Below are 21,338 nucleotides of genomic sequence, written 5' to 3'. Positions count from 1 at the left end.
GCTCCCTGTTAGCTCTGTTCCTGGGACTCAGAGCCGGAACACACCTCGGCTGGATCTCGTCCACCAACAGCTCGTGAATCTCTGGCGGCCACTGAAGGCACAGCCGTGGGGTCTGGGTTTCCTCGGGGCTGATTCACGTACCTGAATACAGGTCCCGGTGCACTCCTTGCAGAGGCTGCAGGACAGAGCCCATCTGTTTGCTGGGATGTGGGAGATCTTTGTAATGGGTTCCATTTTTTCAGGACATCCAATGCTAACCTGGGCACGAAAGAGAAGACAGAGTCAATACCTGTTACTGTCCCAAATCTGCTCCAGGAGATACTCCTGGCAGTCAGAATGAGGGCTGGGTTTGTATTTGTTGTTTTTCAGGTCACTTGCTATTTGGGAGAGAAAAAGAACACAAATATGGAGGAGATGGAAGGAAACATTTATGCTGGTGTTTCCTCTGAACTGATGTTGCTGTGTATCTCAGACAGGCAGAGGCAATCTGCATTATCCTACCCAGGGACCTGTCGGTGCCATGGGTGCCCCTCAGCCCTGGCTGGGTGCTGAGGCCCCTCTGCTCTCCCACAGTGCTGGGCTCTGAGGACACTGGGGAGCAGCACGATGCTCTGGCCTTTCTTTTGTACCCACCCGCCTGCCAATCTGAGCTTGTATTTTCTCTTTCCTGCCGTTCTGGATGCTGGCAAGTCCTCACCTCCCCACTGTTCCTCTTTGCACTTCACACCACCGGAGGACAAGGCGACACTTGACAAATTGTTCCAACGTCACCTCTCCTTGGGGAGCACGGGTGCTCCCTGCGAGCAGGGCAGCAGCTTGCACCCCGCAGCCTCCTCCCTTAATGGGATGCAGCTTGGCTGCTAATTAAACCCACGGCCTGGTGGCCAACGGGCAGCGTGCCTCTGACCCCAGCAGGGCTCGGTGAGCCAAACTGCGACTGCAATTCGGATCACCCATGGAAATTCCAGGCTCAGACCTGGCAGACGGCTCCGTGCCCGGTGGTTTTTCAAGAGGAGGCTGGAAAACACCTTACTTACTTCAGGTATCCATAAGGCACAGCTAACGTGGACCCATTTTGTCCCGCTGCGAGTGGGCTTCAGCGCTCCCCCTCTCTTGGGGCACAGCAGACACTTGGGCTGGACGCCGAGGGCGCAGGTGCGGCACAGCCAGCTGCCGATGGGGACCTTCAGGATGCCGTAACACGCCTGCACAGACGGAGGGAAGTTGGTTAGTACGATCATCCCGGGCCGAGCATCCTCCTCCCGCAGCACAGAGGGACCTGCTCCTTCCCCTGGCCATTTTTAACCACCGCTGGCTTATTGCCGCGGCAGCTGGGCGTCTAATAACAGAAAGCAGACACGAAGCAGCTCTGCAATCAAAGCAGCCAGTTTAAATTCTTCCTTCCTTGCTACCTTCCTTATTGTCCCGCGGATACTCATGCCGTATCAATATGTCCTGGGCTTTAATTAAATGCTAAGTACACAAACGTGCTTCGTATCCTGCCAAGCAGCAGCAGCGGCGCCGGCAAACGGGGGGAGCAAACGGGCTGCAATCAGCTGCAGAGAGGATTTAAGAGCAGCCCAAATGGGAGCAGCCTTGCCTCTTAAATGACCCATCATGTGTGGCACGGGGGGATGAATGCGCTGAGAAAAACTCGTGGGGAGATGAGGGCTGCGAAGCCACAGCCCCATGATTGAGAAAGACGGCCACGCTGGTTAAAAACCCAGCACGGCCCAAAGGGGAAGCGAAAATAACTGCGTAAAGGTAAAAAGGGGAAACTGGGCAGTAATGAATATAAATCAGAAGGGAGGAGCATTGAAGGATGGGTGAAGCCAAAGGACACGAGGACAGATCGATGGCCAAGAGAGTGGGAGGCAGAAGGGAACAAAAGGACTCTGACAATGCCCTGGTTGCCTGCGGAGCCACCAGACCTGCTGCGATAACGCAGCCAAAGGGCTTAATAAAAACTTCTCTCCCCTACTTGGGGAAGAGCCAAATGATAAGCTAGGTCGTGTAGTGACGATGATAAAATACCTTCCACTTCAGCAGTAACTTACAACTGTATTAAACAGCTACCACTAAAACTAGACAGTCTGTAGCCGGCAGGTCCCCATAACTTTCACTTAAAGAGTTTTAAAAGAGCGGCAGACAACTGCTGCCTTGGCCACGAAACAGGGCTGCTGGAAGTCTCACAGCACCGAGTGTTGCTGAGAGCAGAGGAGAAGCTCGTGCCTGTGTCACTATTTTAGGAGGGGATGTAATTAGTTCTGCCTGTGGCGGCTCTGATGCCCGTCCAGAAGGCAGCGCGCAGGCAGTGCCGATAGGGACCCTCACCACTCCACTGCGCTGGCTGCGAGCTCCTTCCCACACTTGTCAGCTCCACTTTTGGAAGCTTACTCTAAAAAAGAACAGCTTTTGGTCCCGCTGCTGCAGGGCACCAGCACAGTGTTCCTGCCCGTGCTGGCAGGGATGGAGCAGAGGGGCACAGGGAGGTGTGTGAGCATGGGAAAAGAGCCTGCTCATGGCAAAAAAAAAGACTTCATAACATGACTTTAGCTTTCCCCAAACATAAATGGACTCCAAAAGCAGTGATTTCCAAGGGGAAAAGTCCCTTTGTGAACAGATTACTGGGAAAATCAAGAATTAAAGGAGGTACTATGATTGCTGCAGGTCTACATGGTTGACAGAGGCTTAACTGTGTGATTCCCAGCACCTCCAATCGGACAGATAAATCCTCCCTGCAACAGATTTCTACAAAACACCTGATCTGGCACCAGCCAAAACCAGCCTGCTAAGTATTCCTAGGAGAATAACATGGCAGACCAATCCCAAAACACAAGGGCCAGCAGGAAACTATCCCCAGGTATGCATCTCTAGCAGAGTCTTGGCTCTGTTATTTACCCATGCTCTCTGTTATTTAACCCATTCAAATAAATAATATTTATTTATTATCTTTTTACACTGGGCAGGATGCCCAAAGGCCAGGGAGGATGCAGAGCAGAGCTGTCGGGTCGGGACCTGTCGCGGGGAGGGCGCAGCCGTGGCCCCATGCCAGGGAAGGGGAATTTGGGGAGGGCTGCAGGGCCAGGCTGGAGCTGGATCACTTCCACGCTCGACACAAGATCGACATTTCCACCCTGAGAGCAATGAACCAGAGCAATTTAGCGGCGGGGGGGAGGATTCCTCCTCCCTGAAAATTTTTAAATGAAGGTTGCCCGTGTTTTCTGCAAGATGCGCTTCGCCGGAATTAATTAATTGCAAGTCTCAGGGCTGGTGTTATGCAGATGAGATGATCGCGGCGATCCCTTCCAGCACCGTAACCCCAGCACGTGTGGCTGAGCGCAGCCCTTCTCATCTGAGGCTCTGAATTTGTGGCTTTGAGAGTAAAGAGATGGGATCCCTGACAGCTTACGGGCAGACAGTGGGCTTTGGACCTGACCGTGCTGCCCAAACCCAGGGGAAAATCTCCCGTTTCTTTCAGCAGCTGTTAAATCTAGAAACAAACGCCCCAACCCCCCCCAAAACCATCCCCAAATCGCCCTGGTATTTTGTGGAATCTGATTCACTGATGGAAACCATTCAAAACACCCACCTCTCCCAACTATACATATCTCCAGCGCTCTCCCACCTCCAGGAAATGCTGATGGAAAAGCTGCCCAAAGGATGAGCAAATAGAGGAAAAAAAGGAAAGAAAAAATACAAAAAAAAAAAACAAAGACTTTTCACAGAGAGGAGATGGAAGAGGAGCTCTGCTCCGGGCTCCCCAAGCCCTGGGGCTGATGCTGGCACCCGAGGGCCCTGTTCCTGCGCTCCCCACAGGAGCACACCCAGCAAAACCTCTCCACGGGACCCCACAGACAGGGATGCTCTGCACTGCCTGCTCAGCTCCTCCCGGTGAATACTTCCCCTCTCGCAGTGCACACAGAGCCCACAGACACTGCTCCCTGCTGCTGCTCTTCCCCATTCCCTCCAGCTCGAAGCGTTTACGCTCAGTTCTAAAAATAAAATATTTTCCTCCAGGCAGCGAAGTGAAATGAAACCCTGCGCTCATACAGCAGGGAGGCTGGGACAGGAGCCCTGTGATGTGAGACAACGCATCCAGTGGAGCTGGAAGGTCCTCCTGCCTGACATCATGCTGCAGTCAGTGCCGTGGAGGAGAGCCAGCGTGGCTCTGCGCCCGTGCTGCTCACCCCTGGGTGCCGAAGAGCCCACGGGCGCAGCTTGGTGCAGGCAGGGAAAAAAAAAGCGCACGGATGGAAGGGGAGGCGTAAAGAAATCACAGGGATGAGGGGATAAGGAGCAGGGGGCACGCCGAGCTCGCGGGAAGCCCCGGGAGGTGTTTCTCAGCGTGCTGCTCACCTGGTGCACGCAGACGTTGCACTTGTCGCAGAACACCATCTCGTTGCCGTCCTCCCCCTCCGGCGAGCGGCACACGTCGCACACCACGTCCTCGTCGTACTCGATGCCCAGCCCCTCCTCCGTCTCGATGGCGATGTTCATGTTCTCGTAGCACATGGTCTCCAGCTCCTCCAGCACTCTCTCCAGGGTGATCTCGTCCAGCTCGGGCTTTTCTGCAAGGCAGAAGGCAGAGAAGGACGGGGATGCATCGGAGCCTTCAGCTCGAACCAAAGCTCCGAATCCACAGCAGCGATAAGATCTGTGATTCAGAAAAGGTCCGCTCCTAACGCGGGCTACAGTTTATGTTTCATAGACAGTAACGAAATATCGCTGCTGGCTGAGAGGAACGAAAGCCATTCAGCTGAACCAATGCGGATAATTAGGTCTGACAGCTTAAATGTTCAAGGAGACAAGTTTTGCAGAGATGCTTTCCGCAGCGAGGGCTCAAGACAAGCTCTGGCAACGCCAAGTCAATGCTTTAATTGTGAAGACTGTGAAAATTGACCCTTACAAGGCCAATTGAATGGAACTGTAAAACCGAAGCCAAAGGCTGGAGCTGAGGACAAACAAGAGGTTTTTCACCGCCTGGGTGCAGTAGCACCAGGTCAGAGCCGGGGCAGGGGCTCAGACCTGCTGTGCTGTGTTTTATTGCTCCTGTATCAGGACCTTTAGTGGAAACAAGTGAAAGCCGTGCAGCCCTCACACTTTGTGCATATTTATAACAAGGGCAGGGTGCTCCAGGCCCCCCCAGGCAGCAAGGACTCCCTCGGCAGGGTTCGTGGCATCCTGTACCCAGCACAACATCAGCACAGCATCCAGCAGGGTCACGCTGTGCCACCGCCACACATCACTGTCCTGTGACCTGCTACCCGTCTTCTTGTAAGGCTACAGGAGGCAATGTCTTGGTTACAGAGCAGGAAAGCAAGGCTTGAGGATGTAGTGGTGCTAGCAGGTATTAAGGGAGTGTTGGAGGAGCCTCGCTGGGCTCAGGGGCAAGCTCCCCTGTGGGATGAGGCCATGGAGCTGCTCCTTTCCCTGCTGGCCACCAACCCGCCAAAAAATCTCTGTCAAGGGGGAAAGAGACCCGCAGGCGAGAGCGGCAAGCAAGCACACCATTGTCTGCCTCTTTCAGATCTTCCCCAACGTTTCGCCTTGGCAGGGTTTCCCTTGGCTTGACAAGTCTGTGCAGACGTCTAGCCTGGCATTTCACGTGTCTGTGTCGGGGCTGAGATCCCATCTCGGGCAGGCAGCGCTGCTCCCTATCGCAGCCCTTTCAAGCGCCGGGGCTGCCGTGCTGCAACACGCCGAGCGGCCCGGCCGGGCCTGTTTTGGGAGCCACGAGCCCCAGCAGTGAGCGTGGAGCCCTGCGGAGCCCCCAACCCGCACACGGTGCCCTGGGCTCCTGGAGGAGCTGGGGAGGAGCGTGGAGCTGCACCGGGATGCCAGCACCATGGCTTTTGCCTTGGTGGTGTCCATTATAAACTCCCCACCGTGATGTCCTTGCTGTAGGAGCAACCCAAGCCTTCGTCTCATTACTTTATGCCAGCGTTAAAGCATACAGCTCTCAGCCAGCATTTCAAACCCTGTCCAAATCCCATCAAATCTCCTATTTCATATCCCATTCCTTCCATATTTCAGGCTCTGGTGGAAAGCACAAACCCCACAGACACCAACCTGCCTCCTGCACAGCTCCCATTCCGCATCAGGTGCAGAGAAGCCGCCTTCAAGCGCGTCGGACGCAAGGCAATGCTCGCCCCGCCGCTACACGGAGGAGGATGGATCCCTGCCTCCTCCCGCTCACACGCTCTCACACTCCGTTTAGATGTAATTACATTAGGAATTCGTTTGCCAAGCGCCATTCAGGATACCTCGGAGCTTATTGAATTGACAATTGCACTTGATGGGGATGAAGCGATTAATCGCTTATGAAACACTGAACAATGGGGCCTGAGGGTGAAGTTCTTTTTCCATTCGAGCTCCATTTATCTCTTTCTGCATCATAGAAAGTTACGGCTATTAAACTCCATTCATAAAATTGTCATTTTTTTGGCTGAGAAAACACTGTCCGTATTGATTGTGGCCGGCCAAATGGCAAAAACAAGAAACACTCCACCAAAACACCACCCGTGCTGTACCCAGCTGTGCCACCATTACCTGCCCTGGGAGCGACGGGCAAAGACCCAGACTCAGACCTTGGCTACACCGATAACTCCAGCTGAAGAAGACCAAGGAACAAGCCCCAGGTCACCACCGTGTCCTTGAGACCAAAACCAGGGCTGTGGACTTGAAGGGCTGAGCAAGAGAAAGGCGTCTGCACTTGGCTAAGGTATGGCAGGGTCTTGTATAAAAGGTGGGGGAGAAAACGAAGCTTTTTGGGGGCTTCCCCAGAAGAAGGGCAATGTCACTGCTGATTTCTCACAGTTTCTGATCAGGAGGGACATGGCTGGAGGTGAGGATTTCATCTCTTACTGCTATGATCATGACGTGAAGCCATGCTCCCAGCACCAGCACAACAGAAGGCTCCGCGTCCCAGTGCCCCTTCCAGGAGCCTCCCAGGCCCTCCTGCCACCAACGCTGACCCAGTAACCGTGACTGGTTTCCGTGTGGATCCCTGCAGAACCCCTCTGTGCCTACCACAGGCCACGTTTCATAGGAACAACTATAATGTGGGGACGTGGCCGTGAAGCTCACCGAACCCCGCAGGTCTCCCAGCCCATAGGGGTTCAGTACGGGTGGCAGGGGGACACACCAGGCTGCTGAAACGCACCCAACAGAGGTGGCACCCGGTGTGACAGAGGAAGACAAAGCTCTTGGAAGGCATTTATGAAGCTGGGGCTCTCAGGCTATTGGCTATGAGGCACAGAAGTGGGAATTGGCTCGTTATCACCGTCCAAACCTCGGGGATGAGCCTCTTTTCATCCTCTCCCCCAGCAAGTGATGCTCCCTCCTGGCTCCTGCTGCCTCCTGAGGGCCCTGGGGATCAGCATCAGCCCTGGGAAGACACCAACCACCCCGGGACCACCTCCCCAAAGCCCACGGGGTGGCCCAGCACCCAGAGGAGCCTCCCTGGGCTCCCTCCCTCGCCCCCGAGCAGGGCGCAGCCCGGCCCAGCCGAGCATCCCCAGGCACACTCCTGCACACGACGCCGTCCTCCGGTGTAATTATTTCTGCAGCACTGTAATTTATGTGGCATGAAGGAGCAATATTCTCCCGCTAAATGAATTCTCAGCTACTCTTTATCCCGGTTTGAGCCTACTCAGTGCAGGGAGAAAAAATAGCTGGAGAGCCACCTTTCACAAAACAGAGACCTATTTCTGACTAAACTGCACTCCACTGAAATCAATTTACTGAAACAATAAATCCTTTTAGCCTGTGGAGTATACCTGGAGATAAAACAGCTCATGAACAAACAATCATCAGGGCTGCAGGCTGGGCCATTAGTTGATTCACAAGCTATAAACCTCCGAGTCTATTTTTCTGGGAAAAAAAAAAAAAAAAAAAAAAAAGTACAGGAGCAAAATTACCATTCCTTTTTAAAGAAAAATGAAGGGGAAAAAAGCACTTGTGAGGTGATGTTGGTCCGTCTCTTTGAAAAACTGAGAGCAAACGGCTGCCAGGTCCTGCTCACCCAGGGACAGCCAGCGCCTTGCTGTCCTGAGCCTGCAGCCCCTGCCCACGGCACGTCAGGGAGATGTGGCAACCACGTTCATCTTTTATCAGCATTATTTATAAACGGAGCCTTACCAGAAATTGGGACCAGCGAACCCAAGAGCAGCATACAGCCTGCAGGAGCTGAACACAGGCAGTGAAACTTGCAGCTATTCTGTTACAAACCCAGCCTGCTAATGCACTGAGATTTACAGGAACCAATTATCACCCTTTGTGCCACCCACCGACATCAATTATTTCTCGAATTTCAGATGATGACAAAATGTTTTAGAAGCCACTTTCTGATCTGCCGTCTCCCTCCAGTGATGCTCCGCGCTGACAGCGCTGTCCTGGAGCGCTCCTGCTGAAAGCCTCCTCGCTGCAGCCGGCAGCAAACCCGCAGGAGCTCCGGGATCTGCTGCAATTGCTGCCAGGGGCTGAGGGAGGCTGGCAGGGCTGGAAAAGGTGGCAGCAACACGCCTGGAGCTCACCGTGCTGCTGCTGATCTCCAGCCCTGCTCCTCCGCCCCTCAGCGCTGCTTTGCTTTGAGCAGGAGTTAAATAACCTCAGGTTTCTTTCCAGAGGCTTGGGGGTGTTTTCACCTCTGCCCCACGGCCTGTGGAGCCACTACTGAAAGTGTTTCTGGCTTTCCTTGCTTTAAGATAACTTAAAGGCCAGGGCTTTTATCATATCTGGACCATTGTGTGAGCCTGGGTTACAATTTGGTTGTCTTACCCCAAATGGTCCCCCCAGGAGTGCCCAAGGACAGCAGCAGCCAGGCGAATCCTTGTCCCTGACACCACCGGGGTGGCTGAGAAAAGCCCCAAATCTGCCCCCCGGGCGCTGCTTTACCTCAGAGAGGTGCCTCTGGTGCACCCTGAACACCATCAGGAACGATGTGTTGGTTTGGGGCAGCCTCTGGCCTCCTGGCTCTCCAGCCCATATATCTGGCTCTGCTCAGAGGAGAGTGGCTTCCCCGGGGTTCCTGCACTGCCTTGGGTTTATTCCGTGCCTACTTGACCAACCTCACCTCCGCCGAGGGAGGTATGATCTAATTAGCACACAGACAGATCTCAAGTATGCGGTGATGAATTCCCCCCGGAGCTTCAAAAGCAATAAATGTGACCTTTGCATGTTCCTGCCATAAAATAACAGGAACACCTCCAGCTCCCAAGATAGAAACTGTGGTGGGCATATGTGAGCAGCATACACCATATGGATTAAGTCAAGGGAAGACTGAGAAGCTCGTATTCTGCCTTCAGCAAAATTGATTCCGGCACCGTTTTTAGCAATTTCTTGAGGATTTTCCGTGTGTTTTTATGAAGTGCCGATCACTGCAAAGGGATCGTTCGGCCCAGGCCTTTGAAGTCTGTCTAGCCCCACTCTTACAACAGCTTTGGGTTTAGTGGAGATCGCCGAATACAGCATCAAATCTTAATTTAAAAAAAATGAAGACTTAATGGCATGGCTTCCCTCTGCGCTGCCGGGGGTGACATGTGCATAAATCTGCTCCGGGGTTTCACTCAGACAACTTCAAGACCCACTCCTTTCACCGTCTCCTATCGCAGCAGCAACAGATAAAACATTTAGGCTTGCTTAGACATTGATTTCATCTCCTTCCAGCAGTGCCTTTCTCCCAGGCACAGCCCCCAGCTACTGCAACACGTCAGCGGGCAGGGGTGAAAGCCACTGCAAGCTTCACACGGAGCAGCTCCTGCTTTTGGGAGCGGGAGAGGCTGCCCACCTCACCCAGGGAGCAGCAGCAGGCTGCGGATCACCAGAGCTATCTGGAGCTTTATCTGATCCCGGTGATAAAATTCCATCTCGGGGGTGACCTAAAACGGACTGGAAAAGGCATGTGCTGTGTGCTAGGAGCAGCACAGCTCGGGGTGAGCTAATAGGTGTTTTCCAGCTCTCCTCCCCACCACCCCTCCAGAGCCAGTCAGAGATCAGGCTCCTTCCCTGCCACTGAATATTTGCAGGATGACACACTGTGCCCAGGCACTGCCCAATGACAGCGGCTCAGCCGAACGCCCAGGAGGAATGTAAACTCCTGCTCCACGCCGGGAGATAACTTCTGACTGCTCCGAACAGGAGGCCAGGCAGCCGTTCCCCAGTTAAGTCACGTTAATGATCTCGGAGATTAGCAGAGCTCGTTTGGAAATCTCAGCGTGTCGTTAACGGCGAGGGCTTCCGGGAGAAAGCGCTATTTATGGGCCACCTCCAGGCCAACCTGTGCGCGCTCGGTCTTCTGGATTAGGTGCTGAAGGGCACAAGCCCCACGTCCCCGCCCTGTTGCAGACCAGAAGCACAGATCCGTCCCTGTACGATGCCGAGGAGGCTGAGGCTCCAGCCCAGCAAGGCCCAGGAGGTGACCAGTGATGGATTTGCTGTTCTGACCGAGGGAGCTCAGTACAGAGCCTCGGCAGACCCACCTCCAACACCTCTCCTCTACGCACACCAAAACCCATCAGCTATATTGACAGAAAAACGTGTCACCTGGGCAAAAAAAAATAAACCAAAACCTTTGTGAAACAGGTGAAAACCTGCAGAAAGTGCTCCGGAGCCAGCCCTGGTGGAGAGGTGGGGACACCAGGGGACGGGGTGAGCTCACTCGCTGCTGCGGGCTGCGGTGTTCACAGTGGATTTCACACAGCAAACAGTTTTCCCAAGCTGCCAGCATATTTAAGGCTCAGACAGCAATTACAGCGCTCTTTCAGCAACAGAAATGGACTGGAGAATCTGCTGATGGACAGCGAGCCTCCTTGCTGCAATCCCCCGGGGTTTGTTCTTGCCATCTGCGGTGGGTTATTACAGAGGACTCGGGGGCTTCATCAGACACCGTGGTCCCATCCAGCCCGGTGCTGTACACACACCCCCAAAGGACCGTCCTTGTGAAAGCTTACAGCCTGATAAATGGCAGGGAGCTGCAGGAACTAAAATGCAGCTTGCTCAAAATCGCAGAGGGCATCGGTGGCTGCTCCACGCCCCCAGGCACATGGTGCCACCCAACTGGGCACCGGCGGCTGGGATGATGCTCAGGCTCCCCCCATAAATCCACCCTAAATCCAGCGCTGCTGCTGGCAGAGCCAAGAGCCTCTTGGTGCCACGGCTCGGTACCTGCGAGCAGGGGAAGGATGCGGCCAGCACACATCTGGCCCCCCGAGCATCGCCGCCTGCTTCCCCCCCATGCGGCGGCACCGGGCTCGGCTCAGCCTTCGAGCGATCAATCAGCGCGGAGGCTCCCCATCTGAAAACCATTTAAGGCACTGCGTCTGTAAGTGAATACTTTGAAGAAATAATAAAGCGAGCCAAATTTAACCCGCCGGAGCCGGAGGAGCCAAATCTCTGCCCGCTTGCCTTTCTGGAGACGTATGAGGTTCGTGCAAGGGGGAAGTGGCTAGAAGGGAGGATTTCATCTCCGCAACCCCGAGCTCCATCCCCTCCAGCAGTGCACGATCCTGTCTGCTCCAGCACTCGCTGACGTGCTCTGTGCCACCCTCGAAGACCTTTGCAGCCGGGAGTAAGGCTCCGTGCAGGCACGTTTCAGCTTTCACTGCGCTCAAAATGCGAATGTTTTATCGCTCTGTCACTCGTACCTGTGCAGCAGCAACCCCACGGCAGCAGCCCTCCCCTACCAAGGACTGGAAAATCCCTCCACGGTCTGGCAGCACCGCACGCCCAAGTGCCTGTGCCAAGCTATCTGCCCAACAGACCATGCTAAGCAAAGCGCCGGGGGCCAAATTCCCAGCCCAGTTACCTGCACCCAGCACTAATGGATGTAAAAATGTGCGGTCGTATAAGAGCTGGCAACATTATGCTGTGGTATTTAAAGACAGCCGGGAAGGGAGAGAAAACCCAGGAGCAGCACTTAAGAGAATCTGAGGTTTGGAGTGGGAAACCTCTCTTCTCTGGCTCCCCCTGTCCAGTTGCAGATCTGGTCAGCCCAGGGGGGACGAGTTGGGGTCGTGGTGCCTGCCCTGACCAAGCAGCTCCGTCCTGCAGGGAGCACGCAGGTGACCACGGTCACCAACAGCCCAGCTGTGAGTGCCCTGGATCTGCAGGACCCTGTGCCACCTGCACGCTGCTCTGCTCCACCACCGTCTGCTTTGCTCTGCTCTTCTCACCACGTCCCAAAGCCCCAAGGCGAGCAAGAGGCAATTCAAAGCGCTCAAGACCCCGTGCAATCTGCGTAACCTCTTCTGGAGAGCCAAACAGAGGTTGCTTCCTCAAGGCCTTTTCTGCCACAAGATCACTTAAAAGTCCTCGTGCCCGCTCTGCAGGCAGCCCAGGCAGGAGGAGAAATGGCCGTGGTGCTTACCCATCTCCTTGAGCTCCATGTTAACCAGCTCCAACCAGCAGGCATCGAGCTCGTCCAGGTCGTAGCGGCTCACTCCCTGCAAGTACGTCCTCGTGGCTTCCGAAATCTCCGAGCCGGGCAGGCTGCTCGGCGAAACCGGCGAAGGCGAGTTCTCCAGCTGGGGAATGATCCTGGAAGGAAAGGAGAGGTTGAGAAAGAGCCACAGCTCCCAAAAGCCTCCCAAAAGCCTGGGAGCCTGTTTCTTGCCACGGAGGGTGCAGTCACGGCACCGACAGCCTGACTCAAGCACATCTTGAGGCGGGAGGGAGGCGAGGAGCTGCTGAAAACGGGAAGGGAACCAGCAGCGAGTGCCTGCAGAGCGTCCACTGCTGGGTCTTAGAGAAGAGGAGGGGACCTCTGGGGTGTGTGAGAGGTCAGGGGCTGCTTCCCCCAGAGGGAAAATATTTCTCGCCGCTGGTAGCGGGGCTGTGCAGCTGCCGCGCACGAGAAGGGGAGGGCTCGCTGCGTGCCAGGGTAAACAGGACACGGCACCAAAACAAACGGCTCGGGCTCAGCTTTTCGGGAACAGTTCTGCTGCGGTCCAAGAGAAAAAAAACATGTAAAAGCAGACAAATATCCACTCCTGACTTTGATAAATGCCTGCGGGTTCCCATGGGCTAGGAGTTTTCTGTCTGCTCCAGCTGCACAGCACCGCGACGGCGATGGCCACGAGGTCGGCACGGCCCCCAGCACCTCAAGGAGCGCTGATGGGGGAAGCTGCCACAAAGTGCCTCTGCGGAGGCTTAAACGAGCACCTGAGCACACGATGCAGGTGAATTTGTTTTCACTGGTCTGGGAATCAAGGGGTTGTTCCGCTGGCCCCTGCCTCCGCCTGCCTCAGCCTATTCCTCTCCCCCAAATTGGTCCCCTACCACTAATCAGCCGCCCTCCCACGGGCTCCCCAGCCCAGCGAGGCACCGTGCCCGGCCCCTCCGACACCAGGATCTGCTTCCAGCCCCTTGCCTGGGATATTGCAAGGAGCCGTGGCTGGGCTGGATGTTTCCAGCCTGGTTTCACCACCGTGAAGCCACACGGAGAGCCTGTCCCCGCTCACACACCACAACAGCACCTGCATGACGAGGCTGTGGGACCGCCACTTGGCAAACCATAATAAAAATCCCCCTGAAGGGTCATCCCCCTTCTCCATCCGTCATCCTTCCGAATTATTTCAATTATGAGTAACTTCCCTTTCCCCACGACACTTTTCCCACTACCACTGACTGGCTGGGACACAACCAGGATGCCTGGCAAGGAGAGCATCCCCCGACAGCCAGAGCGATGGCTTGGAGCGCTGCGACAGCACGCGTGGGGACACAGGAAAACGTTGCAAAGGAACACGCAGGAAAATAGGAGCACAGCAACGTGCTGCTCCACCTCGTCCCTTCCCGGTGGCTTCTGTGCCTGGAAACCCGGCTGGGCAAAGCCTGAGGGTCCGGCCCTGCTCCTGCACCCGCACAGCCTTTGGGGCTGGGGTCGTGGAGCTTTTCTGGCTGCTTGCTGCCTGACCCTCGGCAAAGCAATCAGCCTCTTTCTGCTTTACATTCCCCGCCAGCAAATTGGAAATAAAGATATGCCTCAAGGCCCCAGGGACATCTCCAAACCTCAGCTCAGGATCTGAAAATAAGGCCGGGAAAACACATCTCTGAGTCCCCAGATTTTAAAATGAGCCGACTGTAATCTAGGACAGGGCTTGGGGATTCGGGAAAGCCTGTATTTAATGCAGACAGCAGTAATAACACTGAAACCAGGCGTGCTGCTATCGAGCTTCAGGACTCTTCTCCAAGAGCTCCCAACCCCCTAAAATACTCCGGGGCCCTTGGTGCCAGCAGAACTGAAATCCTCCCTCCGTGAGCCAGCTCCAGGTCGGTTTTGCAAAGCACCAGGCCCTGGGCACACCAGGCACTGGCCTTACAGCCACCCTTGGGGCCAGCCCCGCAGAGATTTCCACAGCACAAAGGGAACTTTGGGCATCTCTGGGGGATTTTTCCCATTCTTACAGAGTTTTGCTGCTTTGGCTTTTCATCTCCAGGCTCAGTTCAAAGAGGCTACCAGGCAAGAGTGTGCCCCAAGGTGCCCCAAACCACCTCTCACCCTAAATGAGAGGGTGGTGGCACAGAGAAACGGCTTCGTGTAGCAAGATGTGGCAGGAAACACCCAGACAAGGCAGGCTCCTGAGGCTCAGAGAGGCTCCGCGGTGCGCAGGGGGTGTCGAGAGAAGAGAAAGCACCGAGCGTGACCCCTGGCTGGGAACGGGAAGCATCACGAGGCCGGGGTGACTCATAGCAGGCCCCAGGAATGCTTCACGCGCTCCAAAGCGGGAAGGTGGGCAGAGAACACACCATGCTGAAGCAGGAAACGAAAATGCTGGAGGAGCGAGGAGCACGGCCGCAGAGCTGACCGGTGCTGCACCGGCAGCTTTCAAACACCCTGAGTGGACAGCTCTGCGCTGGGCCTGGGGGTGTACCCGGGCAAAAAAGCCCCCTTTACTGAGGTGAGATGGCAGAGATGAGAGTGGGACCCTTGCAGACCCCGCACGGCACCACCACGGGGACGCAGCTGCAGGAGAAGCCTCTTCTCGCCCGGCCAGAGCTGGTGTCCCAGGGTCACCCCCATTCAGCCAGCCAGAGGCACGGCATTTCAGAAGGATCGGCATCCATCCGGAGCTTGTTTCAACGAGGGGTGAAAATTGGGATCGGGCTGAACAGCACAACAAGCCCGAGGCCACGAGGCTGCAAGCGAGCCTCAAGGGCACTCGAGGGAAAGGAGTAAGAGGACCCCAGCGCTCCCGGGGATCGCATCCATCCCAGGAGATGATGCAGCAATAAAACACACTCGGCGAATTCCCATGGCTCATCATCTCTGTAAACTGAATGCTTCAGCTGGCTGAAGGGAGAATGCTTTTTTTTCTCTACATTCTCCCTTTTAATATACCAGATAGAAATAATAAACCATCCCGAGCAGCGTTTCGCTCTCAGAGCGCTCCGTTTTATCACAACGAAGGCTTTAGTCAGTCCTCTTCTTGCTACCTACATTCCAGTCTAAATTAGTCTGGTCCAGTGTCCATAAATAAATCAGCTTAGGAAAGTCAGTGGAAAGATAATTCTGCCAGCAACCTTCAGAGGATGCTGATACCGCTCTTACTGCCAGCTCTGCTCGCGGGGGAATTCTCCTGCGGCACACTCCAACTTCCAAAAGGCGCTCTGCGATTTAAAGGGACAATTTTCCTTCGCTGTTTATTAAAACAGCATCTCGCGGGCTCCTCGGGCCAGATGCCCAATCTTCTTATGAACTTAAGCTCACAGATTCTGTAAGCGCTGGCGCTGCTGAACGGCGGAGCGGGGCGTGAGGGGTTGGGGAAGGAGCCTGCTGGTGTCGGGGAGAGGGGCAGAGGGGGTGAACAGCTCGTGGTGATGAGGGCTGCCAACACACACAGGGATTTGGGATCCTCAGCATACCCGGGACCAGCTTTTGCCCCTCTTTCCACTTGAAAATGGCATGGACCGGCTGGGCGAGCGGCTTCCCAGCACCTCCAGGAGGCAGGTGCTGGTGCCCACGGGTGGCTGTGCCCTCAGGAGACGATGCTGCAGGCACCACAGGTGATAGGATGGGAAGAAACCCAAAATCAGAGGGCAAAAGTGAAACCTGGGGCATTGAGCTGAAGCCCTGGAGGTGGCCGGTCCCATGGAGGAGCTGCTGTCCCCAAAACCTGTTATTCCCAACCCACCACGGGATGTGTGCCCTGTTCTCAGCCGGCCCCGCTGTGCCCAGAAAAATAAGGATTTGCAGGATTTCCTGACCGGCTGCTGGAGCCAAAACCCCTCAAGAATTGGCAACCACTGCTGCAAACCCAAAATTGTGCCCGTGTACAAAACAGGGGCTGCGGGCACAGGATCAGCTCCGGGGGGCAGAGGTGGGGAATGGGAACCCTCGGCTGCCACGGGCAGGCTCTGCTGGTGTCAGCTCCTGTAACAAGCATGGTCCTGGCAAAAAAAACTTGCTGCAGGTAACAACCTTTGCCTCGGACATCCACACTCAAGCACACAGCCCCATATAACCCCACAGTTTGTCTCTGCTGCTGCTGCTGCACGTGGTGGACCCACGGAGGTCCCAAACCCTGGGGTCCCCGGCTCACCGAATTTCCACTGCAGTGCAGGACTGCAACGTTTTCCCTTTTCACTTGTCACCTCCCCTAAAAAGCTTATCCTTCCTTCTGCCTCGAGCAAACAGCTTGCTCCAACCCCCTCGGCATGGCAAAACGCTTGATGCAGCTCTGAATCTGGATCTGGCCCCGGGAAGACGTGCCAAGCTCCTCTACCACAACCCCCCCCCCCCAGAAATCCCCCCCCCAGCTGCACAAACACCGCTGTGGCCGTCGCTCGGCGCCACCGAGGTCCCTTTGTGCTACCCCGGGTGCTCGGGAAGGGTTAATGCTGCTCGCAGCATCGTCCTGCCCTCCGGGTACCAGCAGCCAGTGAGGGTGGCTGCAGCTGACGTAATGTGGCTGCGCACCATGCGCATCGCGTGGGGTCCTGCACCAGGGCTGCCAGGGACCCCCCCGAGGTGCCAGGGACCCCCCTGATGTGCCAGGGACCCCCCCGAGGTGCCAGGGACCCCGCCGAGGTGCCAGGGACGCCCCCGAGGTGGCAGGGACCCCGGTGTCCCCTGGCAGGGAGGTACCAGCCTGGCACGGTGCGGCTGCCCCCCCGCCATCCCTTCGGCTGCTGCGGGCTCGCGGCGCTTTCCAGGCAGAGCCGATTCCAAACATCGGCCCTGAGAGCATTTGCAAGGGAAAATCCTCGGTTTCGGCTCCCTGGCCCCATCTGGGTCTGGCTGCCTGGGTTTGCAAATCCCCCCCCCCCCCCGAGAACCCCATTTCCTTACGAAGCACAAGGGATGGGGTGGGGTGGGGTGGGGTGGCCCCTCGCAGGCTGCGGGCAGGTTCGGAGACTCGCAGAGAAATTTAGCTGGCGCTCCGAGCTGCAATTAACAGGTGCAATTAGAAAAACACCCCCTTGCCCCTTCTCCAGCTAAAGCCTCCTCCAGCAACAGCCTGTGACCAGAGTGGGTCCTGCCAGGCCCCTGGAATAAAGCAGTCCTCTAAGGGGAAAGTGATTCACTCCTCTTTGATGTGTTAAAGAGAGGAAAACAAGGGAACGGGAGGCACTAAACAGCCATCTTGGTAAACCCGGGCAGCTTTTCCAATTTCCTTCCTGAGCTGTTTATCACCGTGTAAGAAGCCCGATACCCCGCAGACCGGGCAGAGAGCAGCGCGCTGATGCCCCTGCCTTCCTCACGTTCATATTCCAGGCTGAACCTCGCCGAGACTCAGCTCAACAGATGAATTATTTAGGTCTCGGCTCCGAGTCGGTGCCCAGAAAATAATTCCTAAGCAGAGAGGGGGAGAGTGGCGGTAAACAAGTGCTGGGATGCAGCAGGAGAGCTGCAGAGCCCCGCACAGAGCGCCGGGACCCCCCCAAAAAGCCCAGAGGTGGCATCTGGGCTGCGAGGAGAAGGTGCACGCTGCTTCTGGTGCACTTGGAGCATCCCTGCACCTCTCCCTCCTTCTCCTCACCATCAGAGCCCAGGGCTGTGTGCCAGACACAGCCACAGGTCACCGATGCTCTTCTCCATCCCATCCAGGTCCTGTAAGTCTTGGAATCGCTGCTAGCAAAGGCAGGGACACTTGAGCGTGCGTCTTCTCGAGATAAAAAGGACCAAACCCGGTGCTTCTTCACGCAGCTCCAGCCAAACTACTAACGTTAAAGCATCTGGAGTTAATTAGCCCGGCCAGATAATGCTTCCACAATTATTTCAGCAATGCAAACAGCCCCACTTTGCTTTGGATCCACCTACTGCCGGAGAGCAGAGCCCTACACCTGCCGTGGCTCCGAGCCCTGCGGGGCCATGAGCCCGGGATCCTCGTGGCCACCCCTGCTCCTGCCGAGGGAGCTGAGCACCGGGGGCTCGCAGGGAAGGTGAGGGCACGGGGCTGAGCAGCACAGCGCCAGGAGGGATCCGTCTGCCGGCCCTTCCACCATCCACGCTGCTGCCAAGCCACCCGTGCCCTGCTGCCTTTCTCAGAGCCTCTCCAAACGCACTGAAAAAAAACCCAAAGCTCCCAGCTCCTCTCCAGTAGGACACCGGGGGCACGCTGCCTCCACTGCCTCGGCTCGCCTCAGAATTGCGAATTTCACCTAAATCCCATGGATTTAGGTGCCCGCCGCAGCTCCCCCTGTCCTGGTCCTCCCAGCTCCCCGAGGAGCACCCGAGAGCGAGTTTCTTGTATGGTTCCCGTGGACGCTGGGCGCACTGATCACCACGAGGGGATTTAATTACAGCTGCAAGCAGCAGCGATCAGAGTTGCTACTATTTTGCCCAGCTGCACGCTACGAAACGACCAAAAGTAATGGGAAGTAAAGACCCCAAATCCCACAGCTCCACCAGACCTGCAGCTCCCGACACGAACCCAGCTGAGCAGGACCTGACGGGGCGTGAGCAGCCCCCTGTGGGGCTGTGTGAGCTGACCAGCACTCAACCCTCTCCTTCCCAGCAGCAGCGTCACACAGGCAGCCCGCTGAGGTTTCACTAATGGGGAATTTGGGGCTTCTTTTTTGCTCTTCTCCACCAAGCAAGCGCCGTGGGCCAGCTCCTGAGCCCCGGGTCAGCCTGGCTGTCTCCATCCCCACCACGGCCACGGAGCCAGCCGGCCTTCCTCTCCCCACTCACATCCCCCAGGGCTTGTGGCCTCCACGTTGGGGCCCGGCGCAGATGGGGTTTGTGTTCCTTTTGATCAGACCCAAGCCTCAGATCTTGAAAGGGAAGCGTGCCCGGACTTCTGGAGAGGAGCACAGCCTCCAGACGGTCAGCCGCAGAGCGGGGCCGGGGGACCCGAGAAGCAGCCCTTTGTAAAATTGCCACCGGGCCGGCTGCGAGCCCTGAGCTCACACATTTTTCACCACGAGCCGGAGGGGATGAAAAAAAAATAGAAGGAAAAAAAAAAAAAAAAAAGAGAAGGCAGCTGATGTTAAAACAACAGCGCTGCTCCAACAGCTACACAAACCGCTGCAGCATCCCGCCTGCCCCTTCTGCAGCAAAGCCCAAGGGAAGCTGCCGATGAGTCAACAGCCAGCCCGCCTCGGCGGCCGAGGGAAGGAGGGAAGGAGGGAAGAAGCCCGGCCTCAGCCTGGCCTGGAGCTGCAGAACACCGTGTGCTGGTCGCTGCAGCGCCGGGAGCAACGCCGCCGCCGCCACGAGCCCTCCCCGCGCTGGGCAGCCGCGGGGGGAGACGTCCAGGAGGCTCCCGTGGGGCTGCACTGCCAGGGTTGGGTTAATCCCTTTGCTGGAGTCGCCCTCTTCATCCCCTGGGGTTTCTGGAAGGTGCCCACAGCCCCGTTGGGATCAGTGGGGACTGAGGGGAGCGGAGGGCAGGGTTGTGCCCCCATCCCACAGGCGCTGCTGGGCACCGCTTGGCTTTGCGCCCCGCAGTGTGCTCTGGCTCAGCAGCACCAATATTTTGGCACAAGCTCGCAGCAGCCCGCTCGTCTCTGGGATGCTCCCTGCGAGCTGACCCTTTGGGTGCCTCCTGCTCCCTTCTGCCGTGGAGCAGCACCTTGGGGCTGTCACGGAGCCAGGACACGAAGGGCACCGCACGACGCCAGCAGCCCTGCAGTTCCTCCTGGAGATGCTGGGGCAGCTCCATGGGGCCAACAGGCAGCAGCTCCACGCACAGCCAGCCGTGGCCCTGCACCACGCAGCGCTGCCAGGGCTTGCTGGGGCCCTGGGGGAGCAGAGGGGACACACTGGGACAGTGGGGAGGCGAAGGGGACTGCGCCGAGTGCCCCTCCGATGTGGCAGCCGCTCCCCGGCGGGGCTCTGCCCTCGTCCCACTCGTGTGCGCACAGGTTGCGCCTTCCTGTTGCCCCAGCACTCCCTGATTTCTGTTCAAACAGGGCCACAGCGATGACACAAGTTCGGCTCCGCGACGCCAAGAATATCTGGGAGCCCTGCCAGCGAGAAGCAGCCTTCCTGCTCGTCCTCCTGCTGTGTGCACATTCACAGGAAACAGAACCTACGGCACAGACCGAGGGGGCTTAACGCGAGCTCCAAGAGCCACCTCGAGATGCTGCCTGCATCCCCGTCAGCCCGGGGGAGGAACCGCCTGCCAAAAACGTTAAATCATTAAATAAGGAAGGAATTAGGAGCTGTACAGGTGCATCACATCAGAGGTCGGTGCCAGGGCTGCACGGAGGGATGCTTTCTGCTGCGTGAGCTCGCCACGTGCTGCTGTGCCTGGCTCCGGCGGGGAGGGATGAGCCCCCCTCGGGCTCCCAAGACCTGCTCCGACAGAAGGGGCTCCCCGTTCCCATTTGGAAAGGGGCAGTATCCGCACCCCGACGCTCTCAGAAATTGGGGTACCTCTGCAGTCGGTGCCACCACTTCACCTTGCTCAGCCCTCAGCCTCGAGCCGAGCTGCTCCTGTTGGCGGGAGGTACCCGCGGTACCTCCGCGTTTCCCCTGCTCTCACTCGACTCCAGACGGGTTTTAAATCCCCACCACAGCCTGTCAAGCTTTGGGCAACGCTCAGGCTGTACAAAATAACCCCCTTTTTAAGCACTGATGAGCCAGAAATGATTGTGGAGAGGAAACACCTGATGTCCTGCACCTCCCAGTGACCCTGCTGTGCGGGTGGCCACCGGCAGCGGCCGCGCGTCCGGCAGCACCCGGCCCTGGGCACCAAACCAGGGGGACAGCGAGCCCAGGGATGCTCCTCTCCCCCCATCGCCCTCCACACAACTGCAGGACGATCTGTGCTAGCCCACAAAGCACCCCCTGCATTAAGGTGGCTCTTGGCGGAGGCATTTTTCAGGCAGCTGCTTTCCGGGGGAAGCACTCCTTAAAGCACAGTGCTTTCCCTCCCGCCTCACCCCCAAGC

The 21,338-nt window shown here is 56.8% G+C and overlaps 1 protein-coding gene across 2 annotated transcripts in view; it reads right to left on the bottom strand.

The window, feature by feature from the left end:
* The window catches only part of JADE2 (jade family PHD finger 2), a 59,868-nt gene that overhangs the window by 17,675 nt on the left and 20,855 nt on the right, over positions 1–21,338 (bottom strand). For both annotated transcript variants that reach the window (XM_084535712.1, XM_084535711.1), the window contains exons 5-8: positions 12,368–12,537; positions 4,360–4,571; positions 1,038–1,205; positions 142–258 (exon numbers count right to left, since the gene is read on the bottom strand). In XM_084535712.1, coding sequence (XP_084391838.1) covers positions 142–258; positions 1,038–1,205; positions 4,360–4,571; positions 12,368–12,537 — 667 coding nt within the window. The remainder of the gene's footprint in view (positions 1–141; positions 259–1,037; positions 1,206–4,359; positions 4,572–12,367; positions 12,538–21,338) is intronic.

Source organism: Aythya ferina (assembly GCF_964211825.1).
Source record: "Aythya ferina genome assembly, chromosome: 14".
Taxonomy (NCBI): domain Eukaryota; kingdom Metazoa; phylum Chordata; class Aves; order Anseriformes; family Anatidae; genus Aythya; species Aythya ferina.
The sequence above is the reverse complement of the archived record's forward strand: the minus strand, read 5'-3'. Positions and strand labels throughout refer to the sequence as shown.